This window comes from Coenobita brevimanus, chromosome 89 (assembly GCF_032717465.1).
Source record: "Coenobita brevimanus isolate Jiangsu-jjx chromosome 89, ASM3271746v2, whole genome shotgun sequence".
Taxonomy (NCBI): domain Eukaryota; kingdom Metazoa; phylum Arthropoda; class Malacostraca; order Decapoda; family Coenobitidae; genus Coenobita; species Coenobita brevimanus.
The window spans coordinates 15783882-15806553 of NC_137042.1; the positions used below are offsets into that span (position 1 = coordinate 15783882).

The following is a 22672-nucleotide window of genomic DNA, read 5'->3' on the forward strand; positions in this document are numbered from 1 at the left end:
GAATAATCACATTTATAATCATAAGCTAATATGTAGGACAAAATAGTAGGCATATGCCAATACTGAAGTAAAAATAAAGACATTATTCACTCGCGAGCGGCAACACTTCCACACCCAGTCGGTGGCCTTGATCTCAGGGGTGGTGTGGAAATGATGTCAAATTTACAATATATACAATATTATGTAAAAGAAAATATCCAAAATGTCTCTTGCAATAAAAGAGAGAGAGAGAGAGAGAGAGAGACGAGTGGTGATGGTGGTGGAGGCATTGTCAGGCTGAGAGAGAGATGGAGGAAGGGGAAAGAGAATGAATGAATGAAAATCAATCATGATACTGCAATAACGGGTCATCTGTCGCCGTAAACAAAAAATGATAAATATCACTAAATATAACAAAACCAAATTAGCAAATGAAAGCACAATTATAAACAACTTATAAAAGAATCAAAAGTACTCAGGGTGGCTCACATCTCCCGCCAGGAGAGAGAGAGAGAGATAACGGTATAGAAAACGTGGCAACACTGTACACAGGTGCGGGCCACACCACAGCCGCAAACTTAGGCGAGTCCTACTATAGTCACTTCCCTCCATGATGAGTAATTTCCCCTTAGTGCTGTTCTCATTTCTCGTTTTTTGAGATAATCTTGCATCCAATAATACAGTTTGCCATGGATTCCTCCTTGATGGTACAGTTTCCATAAAAGTCTTTGGTGCGGTACTCTGTCAAATGCTTTCTTGAAATCTAAATACTGTAGAAACTGTCCGCCCATCCTTCTCTTTTCTGTAATGTTTCTGTTACACTATCATAGCAGCTCAACAGACTAGTAACACATGATTTTCCCTTTTCGAAACCAAACTGTCTTTCTGTTATCATATTGTGCTCTAGATGATTTACCCAAACTTTTCTTATCAGCTTTTCTAATACCTTGTTTACAACACTGGTTAATGATACTGGTCGGGAGTTGAGTGGATTTTGTCTATTCCTTTTCTTGAATAAGGGAACAATGTTTACTTTCTTCCAAATACCAGGTCGTTTACCTTGTTCCAAGGATTCCTTGAATATTAAAGATAATGGTTTACTACTCCTTTGCACATTCATGTAGCACCCATCATGAAATTTCATCAGGATCATTTGCTTTTCCTTTGTCTAATTTACTTAGCTCCTGTATTTCTTTTTCTGATATTTGTATATCTGGTTATATGTGTGGGCATGCATGTTCCATATCATCCCTCTCTAAATTATTTTCTTCTGTAAAAACTGATTAGAAATTCTTATTTAGTGCTTCACAAATATCCTTCTCTTGTGTATCACCTATGATCCCCTCATCCGTAATGGATTGTATTTTATCTTTTACTTTGGTTTCATTTTGGATGTAGCTGTAAAATTGCTTCGGTTGATCACTACTTTTATTTATGATGTCCTCCTCAAACTGTTTTTGGGCTTCCCTCCTTATTCTTGTATAATCGTTTCTTGCCTGTCTATAGTTGTTATATGCCCTTTCACTATTGTGTCTTCTGTATCTAATCCACAACAAATCTCTTTTTTCTTTTGATTTTTACATTCTGTATTAAACCTTTTCTTTATTTTCTTTTCTGCTTCTTTGTGTTGTGGGATGTACTTCTGGACTCCTGTTTCATTTAGTTCACAGAATTTTTTATATATAGCATTTAAATCTTGTCCTGTAAGCTCCTTTTCCCAATCTATTTCTAAGAAGTACTTCTTTAGGTCATGGAAGTTTCCCTTTTTATAATCTAGACTCATTTTGTAACTTTCATTGCTGTTAACTATGTCATATGCAATCCTGAAGTTGCATTTAAGTATTGCATGGTCGCTTTTGCCGAATGCATGGTGATAAATTAAATTGTCAATATGGTTTTCTATATGTATCTATCTATTTCCAGATGCCATAATCCCGTAAGGGGTGACTTTGAGTTATTTGTTTTATGGGGAGGGTCACTAACCCTCCACCAACCCACTTGTTGACACAGGTAGCACGTATGGTTTGGTTATGTGGTTACCATCCAGCGTTGTAAATGGTTTCTTGGCTCACAGGAAACCATTTGGCTTGTCACTCAATGTAAAGCCACCTGTAAAGGAAAGAAAAGCAATAAGAAGTGACAGGAGAGATGGGAGAAATAGGAAGAGAGGAGGGCAGGCACAGAAAACGAATGATAAAGGCTAAGGAAGAAGTAGGCAGCACTACATCAAGTGAGTGGGTGATGGTCGCCACCACCTACCACTAATATCGTTTCCTTGCCTAGTAAATATAAGATCTAGTACTGAGGGTACATCGAGTCCTCTTTTTCTGGTGCTTTCCCTTACATGTTGCGTTAGGAAAAAGTCCTGCACGAGATCCAGGAGCTTTTGGTCCCAACAGCTTTCTTGGCTTATTATATCTAGAGTATTCCAATTTATATTTGTATTAAAATCCCCAGTTAGTATAATTCTCTCCAATTTGTCTTCTGTTCTATGTAGTATTGCTCCTAAACTCTGAATTGTACTCTCTGTCAGATCCTCATATTCACCTCTTTCCCATGTGTTTGATTTGGGTGGCATGTATAAATTTGCCACAATTACTTTCCCCTCAGATGTATTGATTTCTACCACAATCAGTTCTACTTGTAAGGATATATCTAGTTGATATACTGTACTGTATACTGTAAATATGTCCATTTACACACACACACACACACACACACACACACACACACACACACACACACACACACACACACACACACACACACACACAGAACGAGAGATACAGAAGAAGTGGGATATTTTTCTAGGCTTCTATAATTCGGGAGTGGAAAAATTTGTGCCAAGAGTAAGGGGGAAAGAACACAGGAAAAAGGAGTGGTTTAATAGAAGCTGTATGACAGCAAAAAAGAGAGAGTCATGGCATGGAACAATTGGAGAAAAAGAGGTAACAACAGAACAAAGGAAGAATATAAAAGAACTCGAAATGAATACACAAGAATACGTAGAGAGGAAGAAAGGAATTTTGAAAAAGGTATAATAGACAAATGTAGGGATGAACCCAAACTGTTTTATAGATTTGTCAGTGGCAAACTGAAACAAAAGGAAGGAATCACCAAACTGAAAGAGAGGTCTATAAAGATGCAGAAATGCAAGCAGAAATAATGAACAAAATTAATGTTTCCAATCAGTTTTCACTAATGAAAAGGAGTTTGTGGAAGGGGAGGGAGTGATTATTACTAATGTAGTAAAAAAAGATATGAAAGTGGAAGTACAGGAAGTGTATAAATTACTGGAAACTCAAGATGTAAGGAAAGCCCCAGGACCAGATGGAATCTCTAATTGGGTACTGAAGGAATGCAGAAAACAACTGGCGGATAAGATTCACAGTTTAATTGTGTGTTCTCTGGAAGAGGGGACAGTGCCTCAAGAATGGGAGAGGGCAAATGTGGTACCAGTTTATAAGGGAGGAAACAGAGAAGAACCCCTGAATTATAGACCAGTGTCCCTAACCAGCATGGTCGCAATTTTGTACGAAAGAATTCTAAAAGATAGATGGATAAAATATCTGGAAGAGATGAATATTTTGGCTGATAGTCAGTTTGGATTTAGAAGTGGAAGGTGATGTGTTTCCAACTTGTTGAGTTTTTACTCAAGAGCGATTGATGTGCTACAGGAGAGAGATGGTTGGGTGGATTGTGTATATTTAGATTTGGAGAAGGCCTTCGACAAGGTACCTCATAAGAGACTAATGTGGAAACTAGAGCATATTGGAGGACTGAAGGGGAACCTCCTGGAGTGGATGAGAGATTTTTTGAGAGACAGACAAATGAGGACAGTAATAAAGGATAGGATTTCTGGATGGAGGGAAGTAACAAGTGGAGTCCCACAGGGCTCGGTGTTGGTGCCAGTAATGTTCTTGATTGATGTAAATGATATGGTAGATGGAGTGAACAGTTATGCAAGTCTGTTTGCTGATGATGCAAAGATCTTGAGGAAGATAGAGGTTGAGGAGGATTGTAAAATGCTGCAGGAGGATCTGGATAGGATACATGATTGGAGCCGGATGTGGGAAATGAAATTTCATGCAAAGAATGTAAATTATTGGAAATGGGTAAAAGTACCAAGAGGCCATTATTGAATTATTTGATGGGTAATGAACCAATCACAAAAGCGAGAGAAGAGAAAGATTTGGGAATGCAGGTCCAGGACAGTTTGTCACCTGAAAAACACATTAACAAGGCAGTTAGAGAGACGTATAAACTCCTGACTAATATAAGAGTAGCTTTTCACTATATGGATGAGGAGATGATGAAAAAATTGTTAATGGCCATGATTCGCCCCAGGTTAGAGTATGCAACAGTAGTGTGGTCCCCACACAAAAAGAAAGATATAAACAAGATTGAAAGAATACAAACAACAGCAACCAAAATGGTCCCCAGTCTGGCAGATCTGTCTTACAGAGAGAGGCTGGAAAAGCTGGATTTGCCTTCCTTAGAAGGAAGGAGAAGGAGGGGAGACATGATTGCATTGTTCAGGACCATGGCAGGAGTAGATAAAATTGACAAAGAAGATCTGTTTTTATGGGACGAGAGTAACAAGAGGACAGGGAATGAAACTGAAGAAACCAAGCTGCTTGAAGGATATCAAGAAATATAGTTTTCCTTATAGATGTATAGACCTGTTGAATAGCCTGGACAGAGATCGTTCAGTCTAAAAACTTAAACAAGTTTAAAGCTAAATTTGACTTATTGAGAAACAGAGATGTGACCCCACGAGCGTAGCTCATTTCCTGTATATCACAATTAGGTAAATACACACACACACACACACACACACACACACACACACACACACACACACCGCTCGCTGGCTACACCGCTCGCTGGCTCAGTGGTAGCGTTCTCGTTTGCCATCTGGTAGACGGGAGTTCGAGCCTCGCTCAGGTTGTGAAAAGTTTCACTGACGAAGTGGGTGGTTACTCTCCCCCTTGAGCAAGGGGACGGGTGTGAAGGTCACAGCCTTGCCCATAGATCGGACTATATGAGCTCTCAGCTCCCTTCCGGGAGGGTAAAAGCTGACAATCACGCCCATCCAGTGATCCTGACCGACCCGGTGAATTACACACACGCACACACACACACACTGAAGGAAGTTTCAGAAGAAATCTGTGATAAAGACACAGAGGAACACAAAAGGCTTGGGAAATATGAGAGAAATAAGTCAAGGCCACTGATAGTAACCTTACAGAGTGAACAGTGTGGAGGGAATACTAAAAAATGCAAGCGAACTCACGGAAAAAGAAGAATTTACAAAACTATGGATAAAAGATGCCTAACTCAAGAGGAATTGGGAATACTGTACGAGAAGAGGGAGGAGGCAAAAACAAAGAATGAGGGATGATCAGAGGAAGAGAAGACTAAATTTTTTTTTTACAAAATAATAGGATTGCTGGTACAAAAGTGGTACATAACCAGCAGGGAGTAAAAAGAAGGAAGGTAGTAGACTCAAGTTATGGCAAGTATCTCAACAAGATGATTAAGTTGATGTACTCATATGTAAATGGAGTGGTGTCTAAATTATTAGAGATGGAAGACTATCCAGTCCTTTATGAGACAGCCCTAGCATGTATTCAATATGGACGGTGGGTGTTAGCGCTGAAGTGGTGACATGTAGAGGTGCATGGTATGTAGGAGGACTGCTGGGCCTTGATAGCAGGCTGTGAAGCCTATGCCCAGAGTCAAAAAAAAAAAAAAAAAAAAAAAAATGGAACCATACTGTATATTATTAATTTTCCCTAACCCCTTAACCGCGGGGCGTCACTTTCGTGACGCTTGGGAGCAAGGGATCATACCGCAGGGCGTCGCTTTTGTGATTCTGTGTTATTTTTAATTCACCCGGGCTTCCAAGTGGGGGCTTGTATCATCTATCAGTACTGCCAATGTCCAACACTAGTCAGCACTCCTAATCTCATCTGTACTCCCATCCATTGTTGACAATTTAGCCATTTCTCCCTGTTCTTGACTCCCCTCCCTACCCCCCCTCCATTACCCTATCCTCTCGCCTGCCCGGCCGTGCTACGCTAAGTAAATCTTCCCTGGAATTTTTCACTGATTTCATCCATTGAAATAAGCCCTATGCCCTATTCTTATACCAAATAATATATACAAGAAAGAAATAAGGTAAGTGAGAGTGCCATACACCTGGAATTGGCTAATTATCACCTGACAACACCTCACGTGCACTTGTTCGCTAATTTTCGCTGTTTTTTTCCCCTTGAAATATGCCGTATAATCTATTCTCGTAATAAAAATATATATAAGGAGGGAAGGGAGAAGCCTAAGTGATATTTACATTCACCTGGAACTACCTAATTTATAATGTATTGTCTAGATTTCCTGCCAATCATTTCAGTGAAATACATAGCTGTTTCAAGAGCTACGTTGGTAGTACTGAATATCCCCTAAGTAGGCCTCTACCCGGGCCGGCCCTCCCTTATCAGTTCTCTCTCATCATCCGAAGAGGCGGTACGTCTGTTCCTCTTGCTGACTTCAGGGCCTTTTTCACCCCCATGCAAAGGGCCCTGTGACCTTTACCCCCTACTAAACCTCGTGTGGAAAGAGGTAAAGGGCTGACAATTGATAAAAGAGTGACTACGATCTTTCTGTTGAGTAAAACAGTGCAAGTGAAATTGTAAATAATGTGTAAATAATGTGTAAACAGCAAGCGAAAGTAATGAATGTAAATATACGTGAACAATGGAAAATAGTTTTATAAGTTACTTCAAGTGACAGTGCATAACACAGTGTAAATAAAATAGAAATGTAAATAACGTAAATAAAATAGAGAACGTAAATAGAAATGTAAATGAGTAGCATTATAAGAATACGATTATATACCCTAGGAGTAATGAGAGTGAAAGTTTCACTCTAGCATGTCTGAATACTATGAGTTATGAGAGTGAAGATGAAAGTGACATTCACTCTCAATGCTAGTATACAGGACGAGAAAGTGAATGCTACGTATTTTACTGAAAGAAATTGAATCCCTACAGTGACAATAAACTAATACTACTGAAGGAAACTTATGGATAAAGACTGTAGATATATATAAGTGTTATATAGTAATAGAAATATAAAGTGTGAGGGGTTTTATGAATAATAAATGACAGAGTACCAAGAGCGAACTAGCACAAGTGCGGCAGTCAGACGCGCTCATAATTTTCATTGCTTTCACAGTGTTTTTTTTTTTTTGGAGTATGGATCCCAAACTACTTGAAAATCATAAAGTAGTGTTTATAGTGTTAATATCTGGCTGTGGTAATCATATTACGGGTTGTCGGGAAGTGTAAAGTGGAGACTTCGTTACCCAACTTCAGAGGTCTCCACAAGTCCTACGGTAACTGACGAAGGCCCAACAAACATTCCAGGAGAAAGCTGAAGGTATTTGCCATAAGCATATATAATTTTAATATTCTAGGACTAATAACTGATTTTTGGCAAATATTTTTTGAGAGTCTGTCGGAGCCCGAATAACCCCGCGGCACACGCAAAACATCGGTAAACATGCCCGCGGTGTAGGGGCTAACTGAATCAAAATTAACCCCAAAGATATCAAGTGATACCCTAAACTTAGAGTAATACAGTAGTATATATGGAGAAGGAACAAATTTTAGAAAGTAAGGAGGAATTATAATCTTAACAAAGAAAATTTACAAGTCAAAGAAATAAAAATAGATATACCTTCACAAGTAGAACTGGTTTCATTGGAGATTAACACATCTGAAGGGAAATTAATTGTGGGAGATTAATACATGCCACCCAAAACAAACACTTGGGAAGGAGGCGAATATGAAAACCTGGCAGAAAGTACAGTTTGCAGTTTAAGAATATTACTACATAGAATGGAAGAGAAATCTGAAAGAATTATATTAACTGGAGATTTCAATAGAAATATAAATTGACATACTCTAGATGCAAGAGGCCATGAAAGCTGTTGGGATCAAAAGCTCCTGGATCTTGTGCAGATTTTCCTAGCACAGCATGTAAAGGAAAACACCAAATAAAGAGGACTTGATGATCCATCAGTACTAGATTTATATTTACCAGGCAAGAAAATGATACTGACAATATGATATACAGTATTACCCTCCATTCAGTAAAACTGACCATGCGGTATTAAATTGCAACTTCAGGATTGCATATGGCATGTTACCAGTAATGAGAATTACAAAAAGAGTCTAAAATACAAAAAGGGCAGCTATCATGACCTGAAGAAGTACTTCTTAGAAATAGATTGGGAAAAGGGGCTTAGAGGACAAGATTTAAATATTATATATAGAAAATTTGTGATTTGTATGAAATGCGAGTCCAAAATTACATCCCGCAGCACAAAGAAACAAAAACGAAAATAAAGAAATGGTTTAATACAGAATGTAAAAAATCATAAGAAAAAGGAGACTTGCTGTGGAATAGATACAGAAGACACTAATGAGAGGGCATATAACGACTATAAACAGGCAAGAAATGGGTATACAATGATAAGGAGGAGGCTCAAAGACAGTTTGAGGAAGACATTATAAGTGAAAGTAGTGACCAGCCTAAGCTATTTTACAGCTACATCCGAAGCAAAACTAAAGTTAAAGATAAAATACAGTCCATTACGGACGAGGGGATCATCTATACACGAGAGATATTTGTGAAGTACTAAATAAAAACTTCCAATCTGTTTTTACAAAAGAAAGTAATTTGGAAAGAGATGATATGGAATATGCATGCCCACACACATTACCAGATATACAAATGTAAGAAAAAAGAAGTACAGGAAGAGTTAAGAAAATTAGACAAAGGAAAAGCATGTGGTCATGATGAAATTTTAGGTTGGGTGCGACATGAATGTGAAGAAGATTTAAGCAGTATATTTAATATTCAAGGAATCCTTAGGACAAGATAAACTACTTGGTATGTGGAAGAAAGCAAACATTGTTCCCTTGTTCAAGAAAGGGAATAGACAGAATTCACTCAGCTACTGACCAGTATCACTGAGAGAAGGAAAAGAGGAGACATGATTATACTGTACTATATAAATGCATCTCAGGGAAAGAGAAAATAGACATAAATGAATATATAATCTATGGGGGAGCATCAGCAAGAGGACACTGCGAAAAACTACATAAAAAGAGAGGCGATAAAAGTGTACGGAAATTCAGTTTCCCAAATAGGGCAATTGATCAGAGGAATGCACTACCGAATGAAATAGTGTGTGCCAAAACTATTAATAAATTTGAGGATATGTGTGATAAAAATGGTTTAATACACAGGACAGTATAAGCTTGACTCATGCCTGTAAAGATACAAGTAAGAACACACACACCTGTATGTCTGCCCATATGCCCTTCCTATATAAAGGATTAAAATGCTTTATAAACTCTTTGTGCTACATACCCAGTATCTCTTGACCCCCCAAAATAATTATGTAGCCTTACCATGCTAATTTTTGTACTACATTATACACACCAGCAGTTGGTCACCTATAATATTTATTTTTGCACGAATTTGTTTTTTAGATGCTGAAATAACCATTAATGTAAGACTTGGCTGCCCTTTTACCTTAAGCAGTAAGCTAGAATATTACACCAAGAACAGTAAAGTTGACTACCAGCTTCATTTCAGCACCTTTTAGAAGGAGATGGAAGTTTCTGAATATTGTGCACTATGATATGCAGTGCATTTTGCATAAGATTGATTAGGACTCTGGCATTTACAGTATAGATGTCACACTGTTTAATTCTGCAATATACAGCTTGATGATTTTGATGATAATAAATAATGATACACTATACCATCTTTAGTATCTTCAACCAAAGTCATCCATCTTCTCCTCCTTGTCCTTTCTTTCAGGCATCTGCACACGGTGTGGTGAGAAGGTGGTGGGTGAGGGTACTGGGTGCACTGCTATGGAGCAAGTGTACCACATCAAGTGCTTTGTCTGCATTGTCTGCCATCTCCAGCTCCAGGGCAAGCCATTCTATGCTCTGGACTCTAAGCCATACTGTGAGGATTGTTATCTGGTGAGTCATGTCTTAGAGGTAAAGAACAGGGAAAAGTGTAGCTGATAAGGAGTAAGGTTAAATGAACAGCCTCCACATATTGTACTGTGTTGTACCAGTGGAAGAGAACAGCCACTAGTTCCGGTAAGTGTTCTGTTGCTTTGTTATGAGTGGTGTGTTATTTCAGTTGTGGTCATTGTGCTGGTGTTTAATGAGTTCATCTACTTATCTGATTTAATTTGTGCTGCTGGATGTGTATTTACCTATTTGTATTTACCTATTTGTAGTATACAGGAATTGAGCAATGCTCGTGTTGTCCTGTCTCCATATCCACATTTATCAAGTCTACCTTTACACACATGAATGATTTTCTCATGCACCACCTCTTTGTCTAAGTCGTTCCAAATATTTAAGTATTTACCTAATATACCTAATTGTGATATACACGGAATGTTCTATGCTCATGGGTTTCCATCGCTGTTTCTCAATAAGTCAAATTTGGCTTTAAACTCATTTAAGTTTTTAGACTGGACAATCTGTTTGTCCAGGCTATTCCATAAGTCTATACTTCTGTAAGGAAAGCTATATTTCTTGATATCCTTCAAGCAGCTTGACTTTTTCAATTTCATTCCGTATCCTCTTGTTGCTCTCTTATCTCATACAAACAGATCTTCTTTGTCAATTTTATCTACTCCCACCATGGTCCTGAACACTGCAGTCATGTCTCCCCTCTTTCTCCTTTCCTCTGAGGAAGGCAAATCCAGTTTTTCCAGCCTCTCTCTGTATGACAGGTCTCTCAGACTGGGGACCATCTTGGTTGCTGTTCTTTGTATTCTCTCAATCTTGTTTATATCTTTCTTTTTGTGTGGGGACCACACTACCGCTGCATATTCTAACCTGGGGCGGATCATTGCCACTATCAATTTTTTCATCATCTCCTCATCCATATAATGAAATGCTACTCTTATGTTAGTCAAGAGTTTATAAGTCTCTCCAACTATCTTGTTAATGTGCTTTTCTGGTGACAAACTATCTTCAACCAGCACTTCCAAATCTTTCTCTTGTCTCCTTTTTGTGATTAATTCATTACCCAATAAATAATTAAGTGATGGCCTCCTGGTACTTTTACCCATTTCCAATATTTTACATTTCTTTACATTAAATTTCATTTCCCACGTCCGGCTCCAATTGTGTATCCTATCCAAATCCTCCAGCAGTATTTTACAATCCTCCTCAACCTCTACCTTCCTCAAGATCTTTACATCATCAGCAAACAGACTTGCATAACTGTTCACCCCATCTACCATATCATTTACATAAATCAGGAACATTACTGGTGCCAACACTGAGCCTTGAGGGACTCCACTTGTTACTTCCCTCCATCCAGACATCCTATCCTTTATTACTGTCCTCATTTGTCTGTCTCTCAAAAAGTCTCTCATCCATTCCAGAAGTTTCCCCTTCAGTCCTCCTATATATTCTAGTTTCCACATTAGTCTTTTATGAGGTACCTTGTCAAAGGCCTTCTCTAAGTCTAAGTACACACAATCCACCCAACCATCTCTCTCCTGTACCACGTCAATCGCTCTTGAGTGAAAGCTCAACAAGTTAGAAACACATGACCTTCCATTTCTGAATCCAAACTGACATTCAGCCAAAATATTCCTCTCTTCCAGATATTTTATCCATCTGTCTTTCAGGATTCTCTCACACAATTTTGCGACCATGCTGGTTAGAGACACTGGTCTATAATTCAGGGGTTCTTCCCTGTTTCCTCCCTTGTAAATTGGTACCACATTAGCCCTTTTCCATTCTTGTGGCACTTTCCCCTCTTCGAGTGAGCATACGATTAAACTTTGAATTATATCCGCCAGTTGTTCTCTGCATTCCTTCAGTACCCAATTAGAAGTTCCATCAGGTCCTGGGGCTTTCCTTACATCTTGAGTTTCCAGTAATTTTATACACTTCCTGTACATCCACTTTTATATCTTTTATCACCGGAACATTTCTAATCACTCCCTCCCCTTCCACAAGCTCCTTTTCTTTAGTGAAAACTGACTGGAAACGTTTGTTCATTATTTCTGCTTGCCGCATCCTTAAAGACCTCTCCTTCTACTTTCAGCTTGGTGATTCCTTCCTTTTGCTTCAGTTTGCCATTAACGAATCTATAAAACAGTTTGGGTTCATCCTTGCATTTGTCTATTATACCTTTTTCAAAAATTCCTTTCTTCTTCTCTATGTATTCTTGTGTATTCATTTCTTGTTCTTTTATATTCTTCCTTTGTTCTGTTGTTACCTCTCTTTCTCCAATTGTTCCACACCTTATCTCTCTCCTTTTTGGCTATCATACACCTTCTATTAAACCACTTCTTTTTCCTGTTTTCTTTCCCTCTTACTCTTGGTACAAATTTTTCCACTCCCAAATTATAGAGTCTAGAAAGATATCCCACTTCCTCTGTATCTCTCGTTTCTCTGAATTTTCTCGAATCCGCATTTTCAAAAAAGTTTCTCAATCCTGTAAAATTTGCTTTCCTAAAGTTGTATCTTCCCTGTCTATGAAGCTCTTCCCTATCAACATCTGGAACTCAATGACCACATGATCACTTTTTCCTAAAGGACAGAGATATTTCAATGATTCTGTTATATCGGGTTCTTTGGTGAACAGTAAATCTAACCTTGCTGGTGTGTCCTCACCTCGAAACCGTGTCTCTTCTTTGACCCATTGCGTCATCACATTATTTATTATTATATTTAATAACATAGTGCCCCATGAATCCTCGCCGCCTGCCGAGTACCATTCCTCCCAGTTCACCTCTTTACAGTTAAAGTCACCCACTAAAATTATGTTATTGCTTTTCTCAATTATTTTTTGCAAATAGCTAGACATATCTGACAACATCTTATGGTATTCGTCATCCTTCCATGCTCTCGTCTTTGGGGGAACATACACTACCGCCATATCTCTCTTAACATTCTCTCCAGTTTCTAATTTCATATATATCACTTCAGCCCAACCTTCTCCCATTTCCACAGTATCTACATTTATGTTGTTCTTCACTGCTATCATCACTTCTCCTCCCTTTTTTTCTTTCCTCTCTTTTCTTCACAGTTTGTATTTACCATCTCCCAAATGAACATCAATATCTTCTCTTAATTTGGTCTTTACAAAGCACATGACATCAGGTTCATGTTCTTTCAAGAGATCGTTAATTTCGATCCTTGTCGATATGAAACCATCAACATTAGTATACTGTATATCACCTTCAAATTATTTTTGACGTTTTTAATACCCTCTTCTCTCCTACTCTCTGTCCGTACCACTTCCTCAACTTCTGATCTTTCACATCCATCCCCCTTAGTTTCCTTCACTTCTATTTCCTTAAATACCACTTCTTTACTTTCATATCCAATACTCTCCAAAAAAAAGTATTACATTCTTCCTCTGTCCTCTTATCATTTTTTCCCTTTACTTCTTCCTTTAATGATTTTGAAACTTCTCTTTCTTCTTCATTCAGATCTTTTCTTATCATAATATTTTCCATCCCCGCCTCTTTGCTTAATTTCCAAGTCACTTTAAGTATCTCATTTATTACACTTTCTGATGTAAACTTTACTCTCACTGGTCATGTTTCCCCTTTCTTATAAGGCCCTATCCTCCTTACTTCCTCAATTTCTTTTACCCACTTGTCTCCTTCAGGGTCAATCTTGCCTAATATTCCTTTCACCAGGTTCATGTCTCTCTCGAGTCTTACGAACCTAACCTTTTCTTCCTCTTCCCTGTTTCCAAATATTACTACACATCTGTTCCTTTCTACAGTTTCTCTCACTATTTTCTCTTTTTTCTTCAGTATTTTCACTACATTTTCTTCCATTTCTTTCTTGTTCATTTCCCTTTCTTCTTGGATGATCTCTCTTAAGCTGACCACTTCTTTCTGTTCTTCTTCTACATGTGCCCACTTTGCCTTCTGCTCTTCTAATACATTACTCACCTTCTCCGTTTTATTAGTACTCTCTTCTAGTTTCCTCCTCAATTCAACATTTTCCCGCTTCAAATTCCTAATCTCTTCATTCGCTGTTTCATTGGATTGGATCAGACTCTGTATGGTAGTATCCATATTTTCAGACACATCCTTTATCACTAGATTCTCTACTTTCTTTTCAAGTTCACTAATCCTCATAATTAATGTTTTAACCAGGTCCATGACATTGGTATTTGTATCAAAGCCTTGAAATTCGAGTCCCTCTTTGTTTACATTTTCAGCCATGTTTAATGTTGGTTACGTACCACAGCTGTTACCGAAAAAAACTACAAACATTCATGTATAATCTAGCCAATAAATCTTTACATTTTTGGTAGTCTATTAACTTTCATTATTTTAAATTTAAGACAAGACCTTAGGAGACAGGACAGACAAAATTCCTGAAACTACTTAAGGTTAGCAGCGATGGCTGGGACGTCTGCTCTCTCCGGCTGTTCGTTCGTGTGTACCGGTAATTATGACTGGGAGGCAGTGACCAAGACTCACACTTGATAGTCCTGTACAGCATGTCCATTGGACAAACTTCACATAACCCAGGTGTTACAGAGTGTTATTCAAAGTATGTTGCAGGTATTGTGCTTCTTTAAGTCCATAATTATGACTATATATGTACAAGGGGAAGGAGGATGACAAAATTCGCACATGGTAACCCCTGTATAGTATGGCAACCAGGTGTGGTTGACTGTTATCCAAATTCTTGTGCAAGTGTTGTACATCACTGAGTACTTAAGGGGGACTAAAGTAACACATGGTAAGTCTGTCCCGTATGATCACTGGACATAACCTCGTATAACCCAGATGTTGTTGTTCTGTAAATATGTAAGGAGGGTGACTATAGTGACATGTGAGTAACCCTCTATGGGCACTTGACAGAAAGTCATGTAACCTGTGTATTATTGATTGCTATACAATCTCTCGTTTTGTTTTCGTTTCGTTTTTAAAGGCTCCAACATGCTTCCATGTGTCGGCCTTGGTCACCTAATGGCGGCTCTCCACGCTGCACGACCCATTGCAGCCTCCCTGTTCAGTCCCTTAACCCTAAGGTCACACTTAATGACCTCGTCCCATGTCTTTCTCGGTCCACCCCTCATAACCCCACCCCCAGTATTAACACTTCTCACCTTCCTCACCCAATTATCATCCCCCATCCTCTCCTCATGTCCAAACCACCTCAATCTACCTCTCCTCATCACAACACCAATACACTCCAGTCCCATCCTACCTCTCAACTCTTACATTGTAAACCCAGCCCCTCCAGGCCTTGGACGCAGGGACGCACTGCACATCCACCTAATCATTGTCATTTCTGTACGTCTGAGCCAGCGAATATCTTCCTCCCTCACTGCCCAGGTCTCACTGCCATACAGCATTACACTCCTAACACATGCTGCATACGAAGACCCCTTAGCACGTAGGGAGAGCCCTCTCAATGTCAGGAGAGGCAAGAGCTCCCTGAACTTCTTCCAACCACTTCTCACCCTAGCCACAGAGCTAGCTCCAGCCCCACCTCCAGCACACAACATGTCTCCCAAATAACAACACTCTTCCACACACTCAAGAGATTCACCTGCAAGTTCAATCCTTTCACGTCTGACAATCTCCACCTGCTCACCCCGGCACGCCGTACACATAAAATCAGCATTATCTCGCAGTCTACCTCTGATACCACTACATCTCTTATGCACCCATTTATCACACACACCGCACAAGATGGAATTACTTCCCACGCCCTTGTGGCAAACTGCACATGGCCACTCTCCCTCGTTTTTGACAGTACCGCCACCAACCCTAGATATCATCACTATTGTTTTATCTGCATTTACCCTTAAACCCTTTTGCCTTATACCATCTCTCCACTTCCTAAACCTTTCCTCTGCCTCCCTTTCATTCTCTGCAGTCTACACCAAATCATCAGCATACAACAACTCCCACGGGAGTCCGTTTCTAAAGTCACATGAAAGGACTTCAAGTACCCTGATAAATAACATGGGACTCAAGACTGACCCCTGATGCACACCAACATTCACGGAAAACTCATCACTCAAATCTCCATTCACTCTCACCTGGGTGTGAGCACCCACATACATGGCCATAACCACCCTAACCAGCCACTCCTCCAAGCCAAGCTTTCTCATTGCCCACTTCACCACCTCTCTAGGGACTCTGTCAAAGGCCTTTTCCAAATCAACAAAAACAAAATAAAGATCCCTTCTCCTACCAATATATTTTTCCTGAAGCTGTCGAACAATGAATATGGCATCAGTGGTCCCCCTACCAGGCATAAACCCAAACTGCATCTCATCAATATTCACTCTTTCTCTAATCATACCTTCTAAAACTCTCTCCATTACCTTCATTATCTGATCTAAAAGCTTTATACCTCTATAATTTCCTCTTTCCAGGGCATCACCCTTCCCTTTATACACATTTACAATTACACTCTTCAGCCAATCATCTGGGACAACACACTCATAAATAATCCTATTTATCAGGTCAGTGACTAAACTCACCCCTATATCACCTGAGGCCTTCAACATTTCGGCAGTCAACCCAGACACACCTGCTGCCTTCCCCACCCTCATCTTGCCTATTGCCTCACTCACAGTAGCAGTATCAATCAAAGGCCAAGGGCCAGACACTGGATCTGCTGGCTCCAAACCTTCCCTGTCCCAGTCAAACTCCTCATTCAACAACCGGTTATAATGCTCTCTCCATGCATCTTTAATATCCTCACTGTTCACCACTACCCTTCCTTCATCATTCTTCACACACTGCTCACCTATGATATCCCGATTATCCCTCTTCACCTGACCTGCCACCCTAAATAAATTTTTCCTTTCCCCATGATCTAGGTTATCAAGTAATTGTCTCTGTGACTCAGACTTTGCCCTGTATACCTTTCTTCTAGCCCTACGCTTGGCAGCCAAATATTCCTCTGCTACCACCCTTCTTCCATTCCCAGAAAAGCCTTCTTTTCTCCTTAATTGCAGCTTCTACACTCTCATCCCACCACCAAGTTACTGTCTTGGTGGTCCTCTTGTCCAGCCGCATGTTACATCAGTAACTCTCAAGAAATTGTTCTTGAGGGCTCTGTACTGTTCATTAACGTCTCTGTCTACAGCTCCCTGTTCAGCCACCACTCTCCTCAACTCGCTATAGAAGGCATCCCTTACTACTTGGTTTTTCAGCTTCCATATTTTCCTCCTAGGTACATAAGTCCTCTTTTTCATCACTTGTTCTTTAAGCACCATATCACAAATCAATAGTTTGTGCTGCTGCACACACTCCTCACTTCCTATAACTTTAACATCCCTCACTAACCTCATATCGGCCCTCCGATGGAAGCGTGTTGTTGTTTTTGATCAACCCTGATCTATCTGACCAGCTAGACTCATCAACTGCATGCAGGCAACTGCCCCTACAGGACTGTCATGTGCCTTGAACTGATGTTCCCTTGTGGTTGACAGCACCTTGCCACAGTAAGGCATCGGGAAAAGTGTGGAGGTTTGGTTCCTGGATGGATGCCACATTTGTGTCTCCACCCAGTTAACATGGGCACCATAGTAGGGTCCATTTCATCCCATTTTATCAGTTACAAGGTACAGTATTTGGTTACTACCCAGTGTTACAAATGGTTTCCTGGTTTACACGACACCATTAAGCTTGTCACTCATTGTAAAGCCACCCCAGAAGAGTCTTAAAAAATGGTAAGCAGAAAAGGAAGAAGTTGGAATAGAGGATGGCAGACAAAGAAATAGAATGATAAAAATGAAGGAAGAAGTAGGTAGCACTACATCATGTGAGTGGGTGATGGTTGCCACCACCTACTACCAATGGAAATATGCATTGAGTGCTCTATTCTGCGAAAAATATGACATTATTTTCCTTAAAAAAAAAAAAAAAATGAACATCTCCATACATCTTCAGGGATGGATAGCGTGAGGTTAGACAGGAGTTAGCTCTGGCTCTATTTTAAAAATATATTTACAGGTAGTAGTCTTGTAAACTGCCATCATTGGTAGAATAGACAATAATAGACATTTAATGAAACTACAGTACAACTGTTGATAAATTGTAAACAATGAGATTCACGTGAATGTTTACTCAGATGATTTAGGAAAAACTTCAAGGACAGCCACAGCTGTGTTTACATACTGACACTGCTGCCACCTGGTCCTGGTGTCTGCTGGTGAATATAACTAGATGCCCTGAATGCAAGCCTGGATTTTTAGGATGAACAAGTGTTTATATGTTTATAACTTTTTATTGACCTTTATTTTTTGTGATTTTATACTTTCATTGCATGAATCATGCACATACATTACATGCAATCAAGTGACTTAAGGACAAACCAAACTGTTTACTTACTGACAGTGCTGCCACCTGGTGTCTATTATAGTCTGTCCAAGTTGGTTTGAAGGTAAATCTCCACGTCTGGGATATGACGTCAGAATCGCTCCACCTACAGTCCACTATGATTGGCTGGTGAAGTGACAGGCATGCGCGCACGCACGCGCACGCACGCACACGCACGCACAGTCGCACACAGGTCGCCGACAGAGACAGAGCTCTTCCTGGATCGTGGGGAAATAATCGCTGAATCAGTGACGAAAAGGAGACCAGCTAATTTGTGATTATGTTAATGAGTGCGTGAGTGGTGGTCTCGTCGGACATTAGTCAAAAAAACTGTGGTTTTGGTCATAAAAAGAACAAGATATAGTGGTAATAGTGTTTCCATATGGTTGAATCACGGCGGAAGGGGATGGTGCTTTGTTTACAACTGGCAAGAGAGAGTTTGGGGGCTTCTCTGAAGAGGATATGGGAAATGGAAGTATTAAGTTGAACCAAACAAGAGTAGCAGGAATAGAGAAAACAGCAGAGAGGAATGTGCAGGAGATAGAAAAGGTATGGGCAGTAGCTACAGAGTTACAGGAACAGACCATAGAGCAGGAAAATGAGATCAAAATTCTACGGAATAAACTGGAAAAAGGTTGTACACTTAGTTACGAACAAGAAAGAGAAGGTACGGAGTTAAAAGTGAGCAATGAATCTGCCTCTCATGAAATAAAACAGCTTGAGAGGGAGAATAAGAGGTTAGAAGAAGAAAGGGACAGGATGAAAAGCAAACTAGATGAGTATGAATCCAAATCAAGAATACAGGACGAGCACATTAAAGAAATCAAGGAGCAACATAAGGGGTGGAAGAAAATCCAGGAATAAGGAAATGTAAATTTGAAAGAGATTATAGAACAACAAAGCAAGGAAAAGGGGGAGAGGGAAGTGGTTAGGGTACTGAGCAGTAGAGAATCTTTAGTTAGGGATGTAGAAGATAAAAAAAAATGTGTAATAATTTCAGGAGTTAAAGAAAAACATTTGACAATAAAATCAGAAAGAGAAAGAGAAGAACTGAGTAATGTTAAAGAAATAATATCAGTAGTCATGGAGGAAAACAACGAAGCTCAAGAAGAGATTGAAGAGGTGTTTAGGTTAGGAAAGTACGAGGAAGGAGGGGCAAGGCCATTGAAGGTAAAGTTCAAGTCCCAGGCAACAGTAAACGAAATTATCAGTAGAACATGGAAATTATCAGACAAGGAAGGGTTCAAAAATGTTTGGATAAGTAGAAATGCAAATGAAGAAGAAAGAACTAAAATAAAGGAGTTAGAACAGGAAGCAAAGGTAAAAAACAAACAGAGAATGGAGGAAGAGAAGACAGTGTTTTATTGGAGAGACATGGATCAGAAATTAAGGAAGTGATACCAACGGCGAGGAGAAAAAAGGGTATAAAAAATATCAATAATAATTTGAAGGTGGCATATACTAATGTTAATGGTTTAATATCGGCAAGGCTAGAAATCAACGATTTTTTGAGGGTATGTGAACCTGATGTTATGTGATTTGTAGAGACCAAATTAAGAGAAGATATTGGTGTTCATATGGGAGATGATAAATACAAACTGTGGAGAAGAGACAGAAAAGAAAAAATGGGAGGAGGAGTGATGATAGCAGTGAAGAACAACATAAATGCAGATACCGTGGAAATGGGAGAAGGCAGGGCTCAAGTGATAAATATGAAATTAGAAACTGGAGAGAATAGCAAGAGAAATATGGTGATAGTGTATGTTCCCCCTAAGACAAGAGCATGGAGTGATGATAAATACCAGGAAATGTTGTCAGACATGACTAGTTATTTACAGAAAATGATTGAGAAAAGCAACAATATAATTTTATTGGGTGACTTCAATTGAAAAGAGGTGAACTGGGAGGAATGGGACTCAGGAGGCAACGAAGATTTGTGGGGCAATATATTATTAAATATAACAATGAACACTGTGATGACGCAATGGGTCAAAGAAGAAACACGGTTCCGAGGTAAGAACACACCAGTAAGACTAGATTCACTGTTTACCAAAGAAGCTGATCTAATAGAATCCTTAAAATATCTGTGTCCTATTGGAAAGAGTGATCATATGGTCATTGAGTACCAGATGACAACAGGGAATGTGGAGCCAAGAGACGAGTTTTTTAGGCAGGGAAGATACAACTTTGGGAAAGCAAACTTTACAGGATTGAGAAAATTTTTCGAAAATGCAGATTTGAGGAAAATTAAGAGAAACGAGAGATACAGAGGAAGTGGGATATTTTTTTAGGCCTCTATAATTCGGGAGTGGAAAAATTTGTGCCAAGAGTAAGGGGGAAAGAAAACAAGAAAAAAGAGTGATTTAATAGAAGGTGTATGATAGCAGAAAAAGAGAGAGAGACAGCGTGGAACAACTGAAGAACGAGAGGTAACAACAGAACAAAGGAAGAATATAAAAGAACTATAAATATATAACACAAGAATACATAGAGAGGAAGAAAGGAATTTTGAAAAAGGTATAATAGACAAATGTAAGGATGAACCCCAACTGTTTTATAAATTTGTCAATGGCAAACTGAAACAAAAGGGAGGAATCACCAAACTGAAAGTAGGAGAGGTCCATAAAGATGCGGCAATGCAGGCAGAAATAATGAACAAATGTTTCCAATCAGTTTTCACTAATGAAAAGGAGTTTGTGGAAGGGGAGGGAGTGACTAGAAATGTAGTGATAGAAGATATAAAAGTGGAAGTACAGGAAGTGTATAAATTACTGGAAACTCAAGATGTAAGGAAAGCCCCAGGACCAGATGGAATCTCTAATTGGGTACTGAAGGAATGCAGAGAACAACTGGTGGATATGATTCACAGTTTGTGTGTTCTCTGGAAAAGGGGAAAGTGCCTCAAGAATGGAAGAGAGCAAATGTGGTACCAATTTACAAGGGAAGAAACAGGGAAGAACCCCTGAATTATAGACCGATGTCCTAAACCAGCATGGTTGCAAAATTGTGCAAGAGAATTCTGAAAGATAGATGGATAAAATATCTGGAAGAGATGAATATTTTGGCTGATAGTCAGTTTTAATCCAAAAGTAGAAGGTCATACATTTCCAACTTGTTGAGCTTTTACTCAAGAGTGATTGACATGCTGCAGGAGACAGAAGTTGGGTGGATTATGTGTACAGTATTTAGATTTGGAGAAGGCCTTCGACAAGGTACCTCATAAGGGACTAATGATGGAAACCAGAGCATATAGGAGGACTGAAGGGGAACCTCCTGGAATGGATGAGAGTCTTTTTGAGAGACAGACAAATGAGGACAGTAATAAAGGATAGGATTTCTGGATGAAGGGAGGTAACAAGTGGAGTCTCACAGGGCTTGGTGTTGGCGCCAGTAATGTTCCTGATTGATGTAAATGATATGGTAGATGGAGTGAACAGTTATGCTAGTCTGTTTGCTGATGATGCAAAAATCTTGAGGAAGATAGAGATTGAGAAGGATTGTAAAATGCTGCAGGAGGATCTGGATAGGATACATGATTGGAGCCGGATGTGGGAAATGAAATTTCATGCAAAGAAATGTAAAATATTGGAAATGGGTAAAAGTACCAAGAGGCCATCACTGAATTATTTGATGGGTAATAAACCAATCACAAAATGAGAGAAGAGAAAGATTTGGGAATGCTGGTCCAGGACAGTTTGTCACCTGAAAAACACATTAACCCCTTAACCGTGGGGCGTCACTTTCGTGACACTTGGGAGCAAGGGATCATACCTTTGGGCGTCACTTTTGTGATTCTGTGTTATTTTGAATTCGCCCAGGCTTTCAAGTGGTGGCTTGTATCATCTGTCAGTACTGCCAATGTCCAACACTAGTCAGCACTCCTAATCTCATCTGTACTCCCATCCATTGTTGACAATTTAGCCATTTCTCCCCGTTCTTGACTCCCCTCCCTACCTCCCCTCCATTACCCTCTCCTCTCGCCGGCCCGACCGTGCTGCGCTAAGTAAATCATCCCTGGAATTTTCCACCAATTTCATCCATTGAAATAAGCCCTATGCCCTATTCTTATACCAAATAATATATACAAAAAAGAAATAAGGTAAGTGATAGTGCCATACACCTGGAATTGGCTAATTATCACGTGACAACACCTCATGTGCACTCGTTCGCTAATTTTCGCTGTTTATTTCCCCTTGAAATATGCCGTATAATGTATTCTCGTAATAAAAATATGTATAAGAAAGGAAG

The 22672-nt window shown here is 39.4% G+C and overlaps 1 protein-coding gene across 3 annotated transcripts in view; it reads left to right on the plus strand.

Annotated features, from left to right (window-relative positions):
• LOC145411467 (lipoma-preferred partner homolog) overlaps positions 1-22672 on the plus strand; it is a 164626-nt gene that overhangs the window by 73227 nt on the left and 68727 nt on the right. For all 3 annotated transcript variants that reach the window (XM_080281514.1, XM_080281513.1, XM_080281515.1), the window contains exon 3: positions 9880-10049. In XM_080281514.1, the coding sequence (XP_080137640.1) occupies positions 9880-10049 (170 nt within the window). The remainder of the gene's footprint in view (positions 1-9879; positions 10050-22672) is intronic.